Raw genomic sequence first — 14,907 nt, 5'->3', positions numbered from 1 at the left:
TAAGTCTATGTTCAGGTATGGGAGTTACAGTCACCTTAGTGCTAAGACTACCTTAAGTCTATGTTCAGGTATGGGAGTTACGGTCACCTTAGCGCTAAGACTACCTTAAGTCTATGTTCAGGTATGGGAGTTACGGTCACCTTAGCACTAAGACTACCTTAAGTCTATATTCAGGTATGGGAGTTACGGTCACCTTTGAGCTAAGATCGCTTTGTACAACGGCACCCTGGCCCAGATTCTACACTGGCCTATTATTGGTTTAAAACAACTGACTGAGTCATAGCACAAACTGTGCCCACTGGTGTGTTGGTAGGTCCTGATCTCAGCCAGTCATAGCCACATATTATTTCCCTTCTTCCAAGTCGAGATTTTCTAAATATTATTTTCCCTTTCTCCCAGCCCTTACTGTAATGTTATGGCCCTAAATGAAGGAAGTCTAGATTTGCCACATTCCATAAACGATATTATTTTCCCTTCCACCCAGCCCTTACAATAATGCTTTAAGCCTTAATGAAACAATTCAAGATTCCCACAGCTTATGAATCTCCCATCTCAGTGACACTCCTTTTCAAATCAAATTGAGTAAAATTAAATAATCAAAATTAAATGGAGACTTTAAAAAAGACTAAATATTTCTGGCAAATAAGAATAAGATGAACCGGCGCAGAGAACACGTTTATGAGAAGTAGGCGGTGCACCGAAATGAGCAAACCCATTTGGTTTGTGAAAGGTAGAGTGAGTGAGTGAGTTAATATTTAACGTCACATCGGCAATATTTCAGCCATATCATGAAAGGTAGAGCAGATGTAGGCTAGTGCACGGGCATTACTTGACGATGAAATTGATTCCGCGAGTAGCTGCACATGCCTTGCTCATAAAACTCACGTCGGTGTAGCAAGGCGCACTACACTTGATCAAGGACAACCTGGGACCCCTTCGTTAACAATGGCATGCGCCAGTGGGCGGCACTCATACATGCTAACACGGGTCAATTGTCAGGTCGGTGCTCAACTTATCCTTGTTTGCCAGTAGTCTTCTACCGATCTAACACAACTAACTAGCAATGCATTGAGAACTTAAATGAAAATGGCAGCGAAAGATACATTTGTTTTAATTTCTAGGTTGACGTTTACAAATAAATTTCCATATTTATATTTTCTATTAATTTGTCTGATTTGTGTTTCCAGGGAAACGTCTCATTCTTTAAGTCAGAAACGAGCAATGTTTGAACAAACAACAAACAACAACAACAACAATAAAAACACCCCCCAGTCAGGTCCTGCTGACCAGAACTCACATTACCAGAAGAAGATGTGGTCACCGGTGTCCCCCACAGTGCCCGCAACTACCACAACGCCCAACGGCTTGCCAAGCACAGACTCAGAGGTGAGACAATGTTATTGGCAACAAAGAATGTTCACCGAAAAGTCCTTTTTTATGATTTACGTTAAAGTGTTTTCTTCTTGGATTCACGATAATTAATGTACAAAAGGGTAATCAGTGTGTCCGAAGAACTTTCATTTATTTTTACCTGAATTTGGTTGTCACTTGGCCAGAAAGACGAGACTCGAGCTTCAGGCTAGTTGCTGAAGTTTTATACGTGATGTTAGCTATGGGATTTGTTCAGGTTTTTGTTGGAGTCTTTCGAACACAGTCTAATTTTCAGTGCTTGTCCCAAGAGACAACATACATGTATATTCAGGATATTCCTCAATTGTTGCTATAGTAACTGCCCAATTTAAAAAAAGACATATAACAGTTGTCGTGCTGTGATCACTTTGTGAAATGAACCTCAACTGTCTGTGTTTCATCGCAACCCTCTCTAATATGGATTCTGGGGTGGAGTAGCCTAGTGGTTAAAACGTTCACTTGTCACGCCGAAAGACCCAGGTTCAATTCTCCACATGGGTACAATGTGTGAAGCCTATATGTGGTGTCCCCCGTCGTAATATTGCTGGAATAATGCGAAAGGCGACGTAAAACTCAACTCGCTCACTCACTCATGTGGATTCTGGGTGGGTGGGGTAGCCTAGTGGTTAAAACGTTCACTTGTCACGCCGAAAGACCCAGGTTCAATTCTCCACATGGGTACAATGTGTGAAGCCTATATGTGGTGTCCCCCGTCGTAATATTGCTGGAATAATGCGAAAAGGCGATGGAAAACTCAACTCGCTCACTCACTCATGTGGATTCTGGGGGTCGGGTAGCCTAGTGGTTAAAGCGTTCACTTGTCACCGAAGACCCAGGTTCAATTCTCCACATGGGTACAATGTGTGAAGCCTATATGTGGTGTCCCCCCGTCGTAATATTGCTGGAATAATGCGAAAGGCGACGTAAAACTCAACTCGCTCACTCACTCATGTGGATTCTGGGGGGTCGGGGTAGCCTAGTGGTTAAAACGTTCACTTGTCACGCCGAAAGACCCAGGTTCAATTCTCCACATGGGTACAATGTGTGAAGCCTATATGTGGTGTCCCCCGTCGTAATATTGCTGGAATAATGCGAAAGGCGACGTAAAACTCAACTCGCTCACTCACTCATGTGGATTCTGGGGGGTCGGGGTAGCCTAGTGGTTAAAACGTTCACTTGTCACGCCGAAGACCCGGGTTCAATTCTCCACATGGGTAGAATGTGTGAAGCCCATTTCTGGTGTCCCGTCGTAATATTGCTGGAATAATGCGAAAGGCGACATAAAACTCAACTCGCTCACTCACTCATGGGGCAGTTGGGTAGCCTTGTGGTGGAAGCATTCACCCGTCACGCCGAAGACCCGGGTTCGATTCCCAACATGGGTTCAATGTGTGAAGCCCATTTCTGGTATCCTCCACTGAGATAGTGCTGGAATATTGCTGAAAGCGGCATAAAACTGAAACCTGAAACCTGTGCTTATTGTATCTGGCCACTTAATGGTTGATCAGGCTCAGTGACAAGATTGGTTGTATGGACCTCGTTGGTGCTCACAATTTCAACCACTGGTTTGTCTTGTCTGGACTAGACTATTACAGGCCACCGTCCTGTAGCTGGAACCACAAACAAATGGATCATTGTACGTTTATCATTCGTTCATCTAGCTTTCAAGTAGTTTCCAGAAAGTGAGAATTTTCTATTTACTGCTGTTGTAAATAACCCAAGTAAATAAAAACATTCTAGCATGATTTCATCCTGTATTGAAGAAGACTTAGATCATCACAGCCAATCAAAGCAGGGCTACGTTCAATCTAAAAAAATCAGATCTTTGGCTCTTATTTGATAATCCGAACAGACTGTAAATATTTCTTACAGATGCTATGGTGCCCTGAAATGACAGGGCGTTTGACATTTCTGAAACTCTTTAATTCATGGCCTTTATCATTTTCATTTGAAACTGACTTTTAAGTTCATTTTTTGAGATACTGATGATAAAGGATTCTCTTCTTTACTGAAACATTAAAAGGCTTGATGTAAGTTTACAAAATTCTGGATCTTATGGGGAGGTGGGTGGCCTAGTGGTTATAGCATTCCCTCGTCATGCCGAAAACTCTAGTTCAATTTCTCTCGTGTGAAGCCCATTTCTGGTAGGGGCTTTGATATTGCAGGAATATTGCTCAAAGCAGCATAAAATTTTATTCACTCACTCACTCTTTATCTTATGTTAGGGTTGTTAGATGTTCATGCAGAGGGAGGGGCAGCGGGGTAGCCTTGTGGTTAAAGCGTTCGCTCGTCACGCCGAAGACCTCGGTTCGATTCCCCACATGGGTACATTGTGTGAAGCCCATTTCTGGTGTCCCCCGCCGTGATGTTGCTGGAATATTGCTATAAGCAGCGTAAAACCAAAACTCACTCACTCATGCAGAGGGATATCATATGGGAGGAAGATCTGATTTTAATGAGACTGATTTGCATATGCACACCAATTATTTCTCCTTCTCTGATTGGCTGAAGATAATTAAGTTTTCTACAGTTGCTGACTGACTTGACCTGCTCCCAACAACAGGAAGCCATTGAGTCAGAATATATATAGCTATTTATGGAATATAGATAATTGTCTTTATTTTCTGTGATGGTTTGGTTGGAAATCGTTAATTCAAATTTGTGAATCTGAAATATGTCAACGTAACCAAAGACACTTTTCATTTTACTCATCTGTTATATTCTGAAGTCAGTTATGTATATCATAATATCATGGAGTGTTTGGTTGTTCAACGATCGCCTGAGCATACCATCCTCAACAATCTCAAGGGTATACGTTCCGATAAATCTCCACTATACCTGGATGCATCTACGGCTCGGCCCGATGATGTTATTACCTCCCTTTGCTGGCTCTGCATTCTCACAGTAGCCAATCAGATAAGCCGCTGTTACAACCGAGCTTGCCAGTGTCAACAAAGATAGTGGTCGCAGCCGCAAAAGTTTGTTCGCAGGGTGACTCAGATTTGGGGAGAAATTTCAAATTGACAGGTCCGAAACCTTTATAAAATATATGCAAAAACTCCTTCTACCTCTTTCAGAGTACCTCTGCCAATATATTATTGTGTTGCCAAGTTTAATCGGTTAGATAGTTTAAAAGCGAAAGTGAGTTGTGATTGGTACGCTCAACTTCCCAGCGTAGACACCTGATTGGATAAAAAAGCCAACCAAGGGAGGTAATTAGATCATCAGGCCGAGACGTAGATGCATCCAGGGTATAGTGGAGATTTATCGGAACGTATACCCTGGAGATTATCGAGGATGGAGGATACATGATGGAGGTTTATGCAGATCACAGAGAATCATGGGAAATGTTATGAAATTCACGTTATATCTCTTCCAACGTTTCATTAACCACCACTCTTATTTCATTGCACTGTTTTTCTACCAAATATGAAAATTATATTTTTGTAGTTGAAGACATACCTGATAATTAGTAATCATCAATAAAGACGAGTTTCCAGTCAAACTACAGACAGTTACTTATTAATAAGATTTTTCATTTTGGTGTTGTGAATAATAAGATGTGGTTTGGAAAAGTAGATTACTAATATTTTTTTAATTATATTCTTGAAAATAATTCTCATTGTTGTCCTCGACCGATTTCTGGGCATGGGTCCAAATATTTTGCCTGCTTGTAACAGCTTCCTAAAGAGAATTTGGTGGTCTGAGTCAATGAGTCAAAACAATATTTTCTCACATTATGTTCGATCTTAGCATCACAACTATTGTAAGCCTTAGTTTAAGTGTGGGAGTTTGGATCATCTTGGAGCTGAGAACAGTTTGTGGATCAGGGGGCTGGGTCCATATTTTCAAAACACTCTTAGAGCTACGATAGTCGTAAGTTAACGCTGAGAGAGCTTCGAAAATCTAGGAGTACAAAGGAAACTTAGAGCTAAGACTGTTGTATGTCTATGTAAGTCTATGGGAGTTACAACCACCTTAGCGCTAAGATCATTTTGTACAACAGCACTCTGGTCCCTGCTCTCAACAGATCTATACTGCAGCAATTCTGTGGCAAGAACAGTGGTTGTGTGCTACGCGATAATCCGACTAAGTCATTCGTACAGCAGTTCAGCATGCGACACAGATCATTAACCTGTGAAGAATTGGTCTTCAGTAAAAAGGGGTGGTGGGGTAGCCTAGTGGTTAAAGCGTTGGCTCTTCACGCCGAAGACCCGGGTTCGAATCCCCACATGGGTACAATGTGTGAAGCCCATTTCTGGTGTCCCCCGTGATGTTGCTGGAATATTGCTAAAAGCGGCGTAAAACCCAACTCAGTCAGTCAGTCTTCAGTAACCCGTGCTTGTTGCAAGAGGCGACTAATGGGTTTGGGTGGTCAGGCTCGCTGACTTGGTTGACACATATCATCGTGTCTCAATTGCGTAGATCGATGGTCATGTTGTTGATCACTGGATTGTCCGGTCCAGACTGGACTATTTGCAGACTGCAGCTATATAGCTGGAATATTGCTGAATGCATCGTTCAACGACAAAACAACAAACACAGATCATGATCAACCTGGCTTTCCGAAAGCATTGACCAATTATTTCTTTTTCTGCATGAACAGGTGAACGTGAGGGTAAGGATGACACATGCAGGCACACTTCACAAATTTCACTTCATTTTCTCATTTATGAACACAAATTCTCGGGGATGCTAGTTGTTGATAGGGGTAATGACATACAGTTGTAAACAGGACAAATTTCATTTCATTTATCTCATTTATGAACGATAGTGATAGGGGGGGGTAATGACCACGAAATCTCGATGGGTAAAGGCTTCACTTGCAGGCACACTTCACAAATTTCATTTCATTTATCTCATTTATGAACACAAATGCTCAGGGATGCTAGTTGTTGATAGGGGTAATGACCACAGTTGAAACAGGAGTGACGATAGTCTCGTCTCGATGGGTAAAGGCGTCACTTGCAGGCACACTTCACAAATTTCATTTCATTTATCTCATTTATGAACACAAATGCTCAGGGATGCTAGTTGTTGATAGGGGTAATGACCACAGTTGAAACAGAAATGACGATAGTCTCGTCTCGATGGGTAAAGGCTTCACTTGCAGGCACACTTCACAAATTTCATTTCATTTTTCTCATTTATGAACACAAATGGTTAAGGAACAATCAATGGGAGGGGAAGGGGCGATAGTGGAAACAGATAATGACATAACACAAATTATCTGTCATATAATTGCTGAAGCACTGATATCATGAATACAGTTCTCGGCTCACATACACAAACGGATGTTAGTGCTTCAACGGTTGTAACACTCTTTGAAGACTTGAACTAATGAGTACACAATACCGTTTAGACAGTTTTCAGGTGTAACACATTATATTTAGGATTACACTTTATCAATAAGGTACAGATTCTAGAACCTTCTTTGGGCGATCTAACCCACTCAGCCTCTGCAGTTTCCACAGCTGAGTGGGTAAGACGGCTGACTAGGTGCCAGACTCTGAGAGTCTGGGTTCGAATCCCAAATGGGACTCAACCTAACAAAAGTACTAGAATCTGTACTTTACTGAGAAAGTGTAATCCCAAATATAACATATCTTAGTGGGTAATAGTGCTAAGATCACTTTGTGAACATGTTCCTGGGCTCACCTACACAAAGCCAGATAAGTGATCAACTATTGTAAGTCTCTTTAGAAGAATATGACTTGCAATTCATTTGTGAACATATCCCTGGCCCCGCTGCACAAAATGACCTTAGTGATATGCTGTTGTAAGTTTCCTTAAAGAAGGACTTATGGCTGTCATAGCACAAGGATCACTGTATTGAACATTGCTCTGGGCCACGTGCACAAAGAGATCTCAGGTAACAACTGTTGTTAGTGTTGAAGGATGACTTGACATGGTTTGACAAAATGTGGGTCCTTCACAAAGTGATCTTAGTAAAGTACTATTTTCAGTCGGGGCGGTGGGGTAGCGTAGTGGTTAAAGCGTTCGTTCGTCACGCCAAAGACCGGGTTCGTTTCCCCACATGGGTACAATATGTGAAGCCCATTTATGGTGTCCCCCGCCGTGATATAGCTGGAATATTGCTAAAAGCGGCGTAAAACTAAACTCACTCACTCACTCACTATTTTCAGTCTTGGTGACTGGATTGATGGTATTCTTGCCACTAACATCACTTTTTTCAACAAGCTCTGGGCCCTCCTGCACAAAGAGATCTTAGTGGACATCTGTATTAAGTATCTTAGTGGTTGTTAAACTGCCCTAGGTCAGGCAGTGTGACATTTCGACAACCTGACAGACCATGTTTCTCTCCAAAGACTTAATACAGACTAACAGTGCCAGTATTGTCAGCGGTTCTCTAGACCCAGAACACACCGCACTGCTGCACATCGTACCCTGCATGACTGTCGTCTCGGTGTTGTGTAGACTGTATTGTCAGCCATTGAATCACGGTGTTATCTTGCCTCTAGTGTTAGCCATTAAATGATAGTGTTTTGTAGCCTTTGGTGTTTGTCATTGAGTCATGGTGTTGTTTGTCCTCTAGCATCAACCATTGACGATCTGGAATAGATGTTTAAGCTGACCTCATTCTTGAAATGGTCTCTGATCATCCATGCTGTCATCTTGTTCTGATTTTCATCAGCAGCAATAGCTGCAACATTATTATGGCATCACTGGATTGTCTGGTCCAGACTACATTATGTGGGCTGCCATCAAAGAACTGAAATATTGTTTAGTGCTGTCATTAAAAAACAAACAAAAACACTTCAACCAATCATTTCAAAGGTCAAGGTTGTCTCAAGGTCATGGTCTGAAAATTACCATTGCCTTTGTCCCTCCATTAAAACTGCCAAGGATGCTGTCTTCTTCATCCGTCAGAGGATTGTTTTGATATAATCCAGAACTACAATGGTTGATGCTGGAGGTTTTATTGCAATTTAATCTAAGTATGATAATTATGAATACGTTGGCCCAGTGTCAGGTTTTGTGTCTTCTTTATCAAACAGTTGATCATATTGAGTCATGTGAATGTCATGTTCTTTCACTGAAAAGCAAGACAGAGGCCTAGCTTCTTCAATATTCCTGATACCTGTTGTTTAGTTAGGGCTAAATACAGGGGAGACTCCAGCCCACAATATTATATTTTACTGATGACTGCGTCAGAATTCGTCCCGTTATATTATCTGTGCATGTTTGAACTTGATCGCCGGGAAACATGTGCACAGCTGATTGCTATTTCCGGCTCAGATACACACGGTAATCTTAATCCCTGCAAATAATACAATGCCCAGCAAAAACAACTTAGAACTTAAAAGGTAAATAACCTTGTCTAGTGATGTTTAATTGCAAATTTGACGTCTCTACTGAAAAAGTCATCTTCTGTTTTTTGTTCACACGAAGTGATACGATGTTGTTTTCTTACCCCTGGAAAAAAAGTTTGATGAAAGCGTAACCCATGGATAAGACGACCCCCTTCTACAGACTGCTTTTTGGTCCTCAAAATTCGGCTTATAGACGGTCATATACGGTAATCCCCTGAATCTAATGTGGAGACTTACAGACTTGCCTGTTAAATAGCATTCACACAGGGTAGGGTTTCTCAGATTAGGATTCTAGTTCAGACCAAGCAAAGGCAGATTCCAGCCCACAACATAAATCTCCTGGTAGTCATGGCCTGATATGAAGCATATTTGAGTTAATCATGCAAAGCACATTTTTGTAAATAATTAGAAATTTAAACAAACAAACATTGCGACAGCAGGACTATGTATGCTACAGAGCTACAGATACGTTTTGTGTCATTGGTTATGTACTCGCTTGTGTTCATCTCGATTGGGTATCTTTTCTTTTCAGTAACCAAATAAATTGTACCCACCTCACTCAAACTTAATTGGGTATTTTGACATTTTCCATTAATTGTAAAAATATATTTATATTTAAATGTTGGTTTACGTGTTTGTTATATATATAGTTGATCTGTAGTAACAGAAACGCTAAGAAAGCCTGCAAGTTTCCAAGTTCATGTGCTGAAATAGAACCTCTCAATATTTTTCAGTTATTTTATCCATCTACCGGTACGCAAGCTAAGATTTGACATTTGTGTGTGTACACATGTAAGATCAAATTAATTGAGTATTTACAAAAATTCAAGTGTACTTGTACGCTATAGACATAATAGAAGTTGAATATTCACATAAATATTTGTGTAATTTACGCAGATACGCAGCTTATCTGTACCTCTGATGCTGACACAGAGTAGCCCTTTCAGCTTGATTATCCCGACAGGTCTTTCTGTACCTTCTGAAGGGCGGTGGGGTAGCCTAGTGGTTAAAGCGTTCGTTCGTCACACCGAAAATCTGGGTTCGATTACCCACATGGGTACAATGTGTGAAGCCCATTTCTTGTGGTCCCCCCCCTCCGTGACATTGCTGAAATATACTCACTCACTCACTCACTTAATTACTACCACCCAATACCCTTGATCGCTGGTTATCACAGCTGCATGCATCTCGGTCTGCTCTCCTCTAATGTTTAATAGCAGCCATGTTGGAATACAATTGAAATACTTCTCAACACAGTCAAAGTGTTCTCATCATTAACTTATGGAGCATACTGTAAATCTGAAGTTGTTGATAAATAAAACGCCATTTTCATCCCAGTAAGGCGGGGTAGCGTAGTGGTTAAAGCATCGCTCGTTACACAGAAGACCCATGTTCGATTCTCTTCATGGTCTCAGTGTGTGAAGCCTATTTCTGGTGTCACGTAATGTTGCTGGAATATTGCTAAAAGCAGCGTGAAACTACACTCACTCAATCACTCACTCGTGCCAGTAATTTCAGTTAAAAGATAAGTAATATCAAAATGAAAAATAATTGGTTTTCAAATACATTGATCTGAGATATCCAGGCATTTTGTATTGATGTTAGCTAATGTGGTTGTTAAAACAGATAAATAGTGTATGAAACTTGTTTCGGACAGCATGATTTTGACATTGGCATGTTAACGCAAATAACAATTGAGCATGCAATAGTCTAGATAAGATTGAAGGACAGTGCATTTTGGAAGGCATGATATTGGGAGTATTCTTCTCACAAGATCTTATTTCTAGAAGGAGTCAAAAAGAAATCATTCTATCATTTCATAGTATTGTCTTGAATAAACACAAATTTAGTGATCTCTTGTTCAAGGTTTGAATGAATATTTTCTCATTGCTTTGTGCTTGCCTCTGCTTTCTAGCAAGGGTTATCTCCCTTCAAGCCACACAGTGATGTGAGCAGATTAGAGTTATTTCCCTTGCCGGGGAATGACAGTGTAGAGTCAGATGTCACAGAATGGAGGACAAATGAAGCATATCAGCGAAGAAAACGCCCCCTTTCGTCCAATTCCTCCCCGACAATAGCCGCATCCTCGTACAACAGTCTTGCTAAGCTAGTCATTGGGGAGGCGTCCCCGCAGTCACAAAGCAACGTAAGTGCATGTCAGTCATAGCCACGCCCATAGCCACGCCCTTCAGCATGACATAACATAGAGCCCTGTTAGCCTCCAGTGTACTGGACCTAATATCAGCCTAATATTCTTGTCCACCGCCACAATGGCCGGGCGGTTGCCATGGCAACATGATGGACACTAACATCTCAGATGAAGCTGAGAGGTTTTCCAAGCTTATGGCTCATTCAGCTTTTTTAAGTTAGACGGAAATATGATTTATTTTTTTTAAACCAAAATTGCTTTGGGAGGAGGTTTGATAAACATATAGATATACGAAAACCTAGGTGCTGGAAGTAGCCTTTGTATTACAGCTCGCGAAAAACAGTTAACTCACAATTTAGTTTGGGAAGGTGTCTGTGTTCAGTGGTACTCTGGGCATGTTTAATCAGGAACCAATCGTTAATTAATATATTTACCTAGCAAAATAAACTAACACCGAAATGCTTAAGGATATATATCGATATATCCCTGCTAGTATATAGCTCTCTGTATACACCAGTATTATGTATCACTTTCTGCTTATCTATATCAGCATATTAATGACTTATGGAAATTACTATGAATATATATGCATAATTGTAACGAAATTAACAAACACATGCATATGCACATATACACATATGGTTCTAATGTGTTCTGTTTCAGCTTTAGTTTGAGTAATTCTTTTGTTCTTGTTTTTGCTTTGTTATTTTCTTTTTATTTAGGAATTAATCTTGTAAAGAGTGGAGATATTGCTGACATTGCATTTTCTCACAAACTGTCTTTGTGTGGTAAATTTTATCATGATACAAAAGACTTTTTATTGTCTTGTTATCATGTAGAATTAACTGATAATTTACTGATTTTAAAATTTGATTATCTCAATTTTGATATGGCAGTTTTGTATTAAATATTACAGCATTATGTATCCAAAATTCAATTCAAAGTTATTCAAAATTGACTATTTGATGTTCAAGGGGACACTGGATATTTTCTAAATTTTCATATATTCTAAATTTATAACATTTCAGAAATTGTGGAAAAATTATTTCACCTCTGATTTAATAACATTGGTAAAAATATTACATATGCTGAAAATTTTGTTAAATAAGTGGAGTCGAGAAAAAAAGAAATTCGGTGGCAGAGCCCGGGGAAATTCTATGTTTTTCCTGTAGACAGTTTGTGAGTGTTTCCAGGAATCACCATTACCTGTTGTAGTGTATAACTGTAGTATGGATTTGTCATCTTGTTCCCACAGAGCAGAGATTTAAAATATATTATATATGTAAAATATAATATAAAATACAGTTTCTATTTTGACCTTTTAATGTAATTACTAAGAAGGCAGTTTACAATATCGTTTTGACCAAAGAGAAATGTTGAAAATATATGTCAATTTTACTACTCCTTTGACAAATCAGCCCATACTTTCTAGAAATATTTCTCCTTTATCTTCCGACCGTGAAAATCCAAGTCTGAATTCGTCTTCAGCAACCCATGTTTGTCATAAGAGGCGACTAACAGGAACGGGTGGTCAGGCTCGCTGACTTGGACAATGGTTGACACATGTCATCGTATACCAATTGTGTAGATCGATGCTCATGCTGTTGATCACTGGATTGTCTCGTCTAGACTTGATTATTTACAGACCGCTGCCATATAGCTGGAATATTGCTGAGTGCGTCAACAAACAAATCCTTCATCTTCCCCCAAATCACCAACTTCCCCAACTTCCCTCACACAACTGAAAAAACTATATAAAAACAGTGAAAACAATCTCTCTCACACACCCATTTTCCCAAAAGAAACATTCACTGCTGAAAGATGAATGGATAAAAACACAATACATTAATGACGTATATTCTATGTTATTTTGGGCAGTGGGGTAGCCTAGTGGTTAAAGCGTTGGCTCGTCACGCCGAAGACCCGGGTTCGAATCCCCACATGGCTACAATGTGTGAAGCCCATTTCTGGTGTCCCCCGCCGTGATGTTGCTGGAATATTGCTAAAAGCGGCGTACAACCAAACTCAGTCAGTCAGTCAGTCTATGTTAATTTCTGGTTCTCCTCCCCAAACCTCCCACCTCGATACCCTTCATTGGTACAATGTGTGAAGACCACATCTGGTGTCTCTCATCTGGAGTATTGCTAAAAGTGGCATAATACTATACCCACTCACTCCAGCTTTCAGATGTTTTAGAGGTTAATATCTGTGAAGAAGTAATGAAATTGGTCAAACTTTAGATACAAAAATAATTCCATTAAAGAAAATTATCCTCAGGAGAATTCCAGGAAATGTTTCTTCATTGTTTGATTATACTGTAGATAGTAATGAGGATGTTACACAAATGTTTTACATCTCTGCTCGACCGTAACCTTTACATCACCCACTGTTCTGTCGCTTGCTTGAGTCTGTCACCATGGCAACGATCGCTCTCTATTTCTCTGGCTTGTAGAAAATCCACTTGAGAAAAGTGTGGCATATGCAGCCAAGCACCATCTCCCCTTGCCCACCGACTGACCATAACGGCCATAACTTTCACAATGACATAGAGGTATGTATGGCAGGGCCTGCTCTCATTGGTCGAAAAATTTGAAGGAGGAAATCTGATTGGTGGAATTTTTTATTTCATACTGACTGCTGCTCAGGAGTTATGGGTAGTATTGTCTTGATCAATATAATGGTAAGTAGTTGTTGAAATGGGGGAACCAGAATCAGTGTAATCATTGCCTGGATGTTTCACCAAGAAATACATTGGGTAGAAGTGCTTATTATGTTAAATTAGGTAATTTGCTTTGGTTTTGGAGATGTCAGTACTTTACAGGTTTATATTCACTTCCTTCCTCAATTGGGCAGTGGGGTAGCCTAGTGGTTAAAGTGTTGGCTCGTCACGCCGAAGACCCAGGTTCGAATCCCCACATGGGTACAATCTGTGAAGCCCATTTCTGGTGTCCCCCGCCGTGATGTTGCTGGAATATTGCTAAAAGCGGCGTAAAACCAAACTCAGTCAGTCAGTCAGTCCTTCCTCCATTACCCAAGAGTACATGGTTGGTTGGTTTGTTGTTTTACGCCGTACTCAGCAATATTTGAGCTATATGGCAGCGGTCTGTAAATAATCTAGTCTGGGCCAGACAATCCAATGATCAACAGCATGAGCATCGTTCTACGCAATTTTGATGTGACGACGTGTGTGAACCATATAGTCAGCAAACCTGACCACCCGATTCCGTAAGTCACCTCTTACGGCAAGTATGGGTTGCTGAAGACGAATTCTATCCCAGATCTTCACGGGTCAAGAGTACATGGGGCTGATACATGGTGTAGCAGTAACTGTTTCTGGTCGAGTAATGAAATCAAGGCTTGTTTTACTCATACAAGAGAGGCCCAGCTCGTACATGGATTTTGTACAAATCCTGTCTTTGCCTGATTTTAACGTAAGACATCTGCAAGGCTCTGGTTGAGGTAGAGAAATTGTCATTTATTCGATATGATCGGAGTGCTATCTAAAATGAAGATTTAGATTAGAACTGGTCCCAAGAAACCAATGATTGTTCCCAGTGAGGATCCATGTTAGAATTGGTCCCCAGAATTTGTGTAGAGATGAGCGGTAGGCCTTATCCCCATCCTTGTCGTAAGAGGTGACTAACGGGTGGCCAGGCTCGCTGACTTGATTGAAACACGTCATCGTATCCCAATCGCGTAGATCGATGCTCATGATGACAATCACAGGATTGTCACATCCAGACTTGATTTTATGACAGACTGCTATCGTGTAACTGTTAAACAAAACAAACTTTCTGGTTTCCCTCTGACTTGAATCAGGCTGTTATATGATTGGTTGGTTATAAATAGCAACTACATCACGTGTACCCTGTAACGGGGTTAATGGTGGAAAAGGGCAGTGGGGTAGCCTAGTGGTTAAAGCGTTGGCTCGTCACGCCGAAGACCCGGGTTCGAATCCCCACATGGGTACAATGTGTGAAGCCCATTTCTGGTGTCCCCTGCCGTGATGTTGCT

At 40.7% G+C, this 14,907-nt stretch overlaps 1 protein-coding gene and 1 long non-coding RNA gene across 9 annotated transcripts in view; both read left to right on the top strand.

The window, feature by feature from the left end:
* Positions 1 to 14,907, top strand: part of LOC124254202 (coronin-2B-like) — a 128,169-nt gene that overhangs the window by 110,487 nt on the left and 2,775 nt on the right. For 5 of the 8 annotated variants that reach the window (XM_046688093.1, XM_046688089.1, XM_046688090.1 and 2 more), the window contains 3 exons: positions 1,188 to 1,386; positions 10,660 to 10,890; positions 13,346 to 13,444. In XM_046688093.1, the coding sequence (XP_046544049.1) occupies positions 1,188 to 1,386; positions 10,660 to 10,890; positions 13,346 to 13,444 (529 nt within the window). The remainder of the gene's footprint in view (positions 1 to 1,187; positions 1,387 to 10,659; positions 10,891 to 13,345; positions 13,445 to 14,907) is intronic. The other 3 variants (XM_046688095.1, XM_046688094.1, XM_046688096.1) reach the window with 3 other exon arrangements.
* On the top strand, positions 639 to 964 carry LOC124254203. The gene is made up of 2 exons (XR_006892415.1): positions 639 to 730; positions 796 to 964. It is a non-coding gene; the product is annotated as an uncharacterized LOC124254203 (long non-coding RNA).

The sequence above is a fragment of the Haliotis rubra genome, unplaced genomic scaffold (assembly GCF_003918875.1).
Source record: "Haliotis rubra isolate DU_JTF1 unplaced genomic scaffold, ASM391887v1 Scf568, whole genome shotgun sequence".
Lineage (NCBI taxonomy): Eukaryota > Metazoa > Mollusca > Gastropoda > Lepetellida > Haliotidae > Haliotis > Haliotis rubra.
This window is presented reverse-complemented; position numbering and strand designations above follow the sequence as displayed.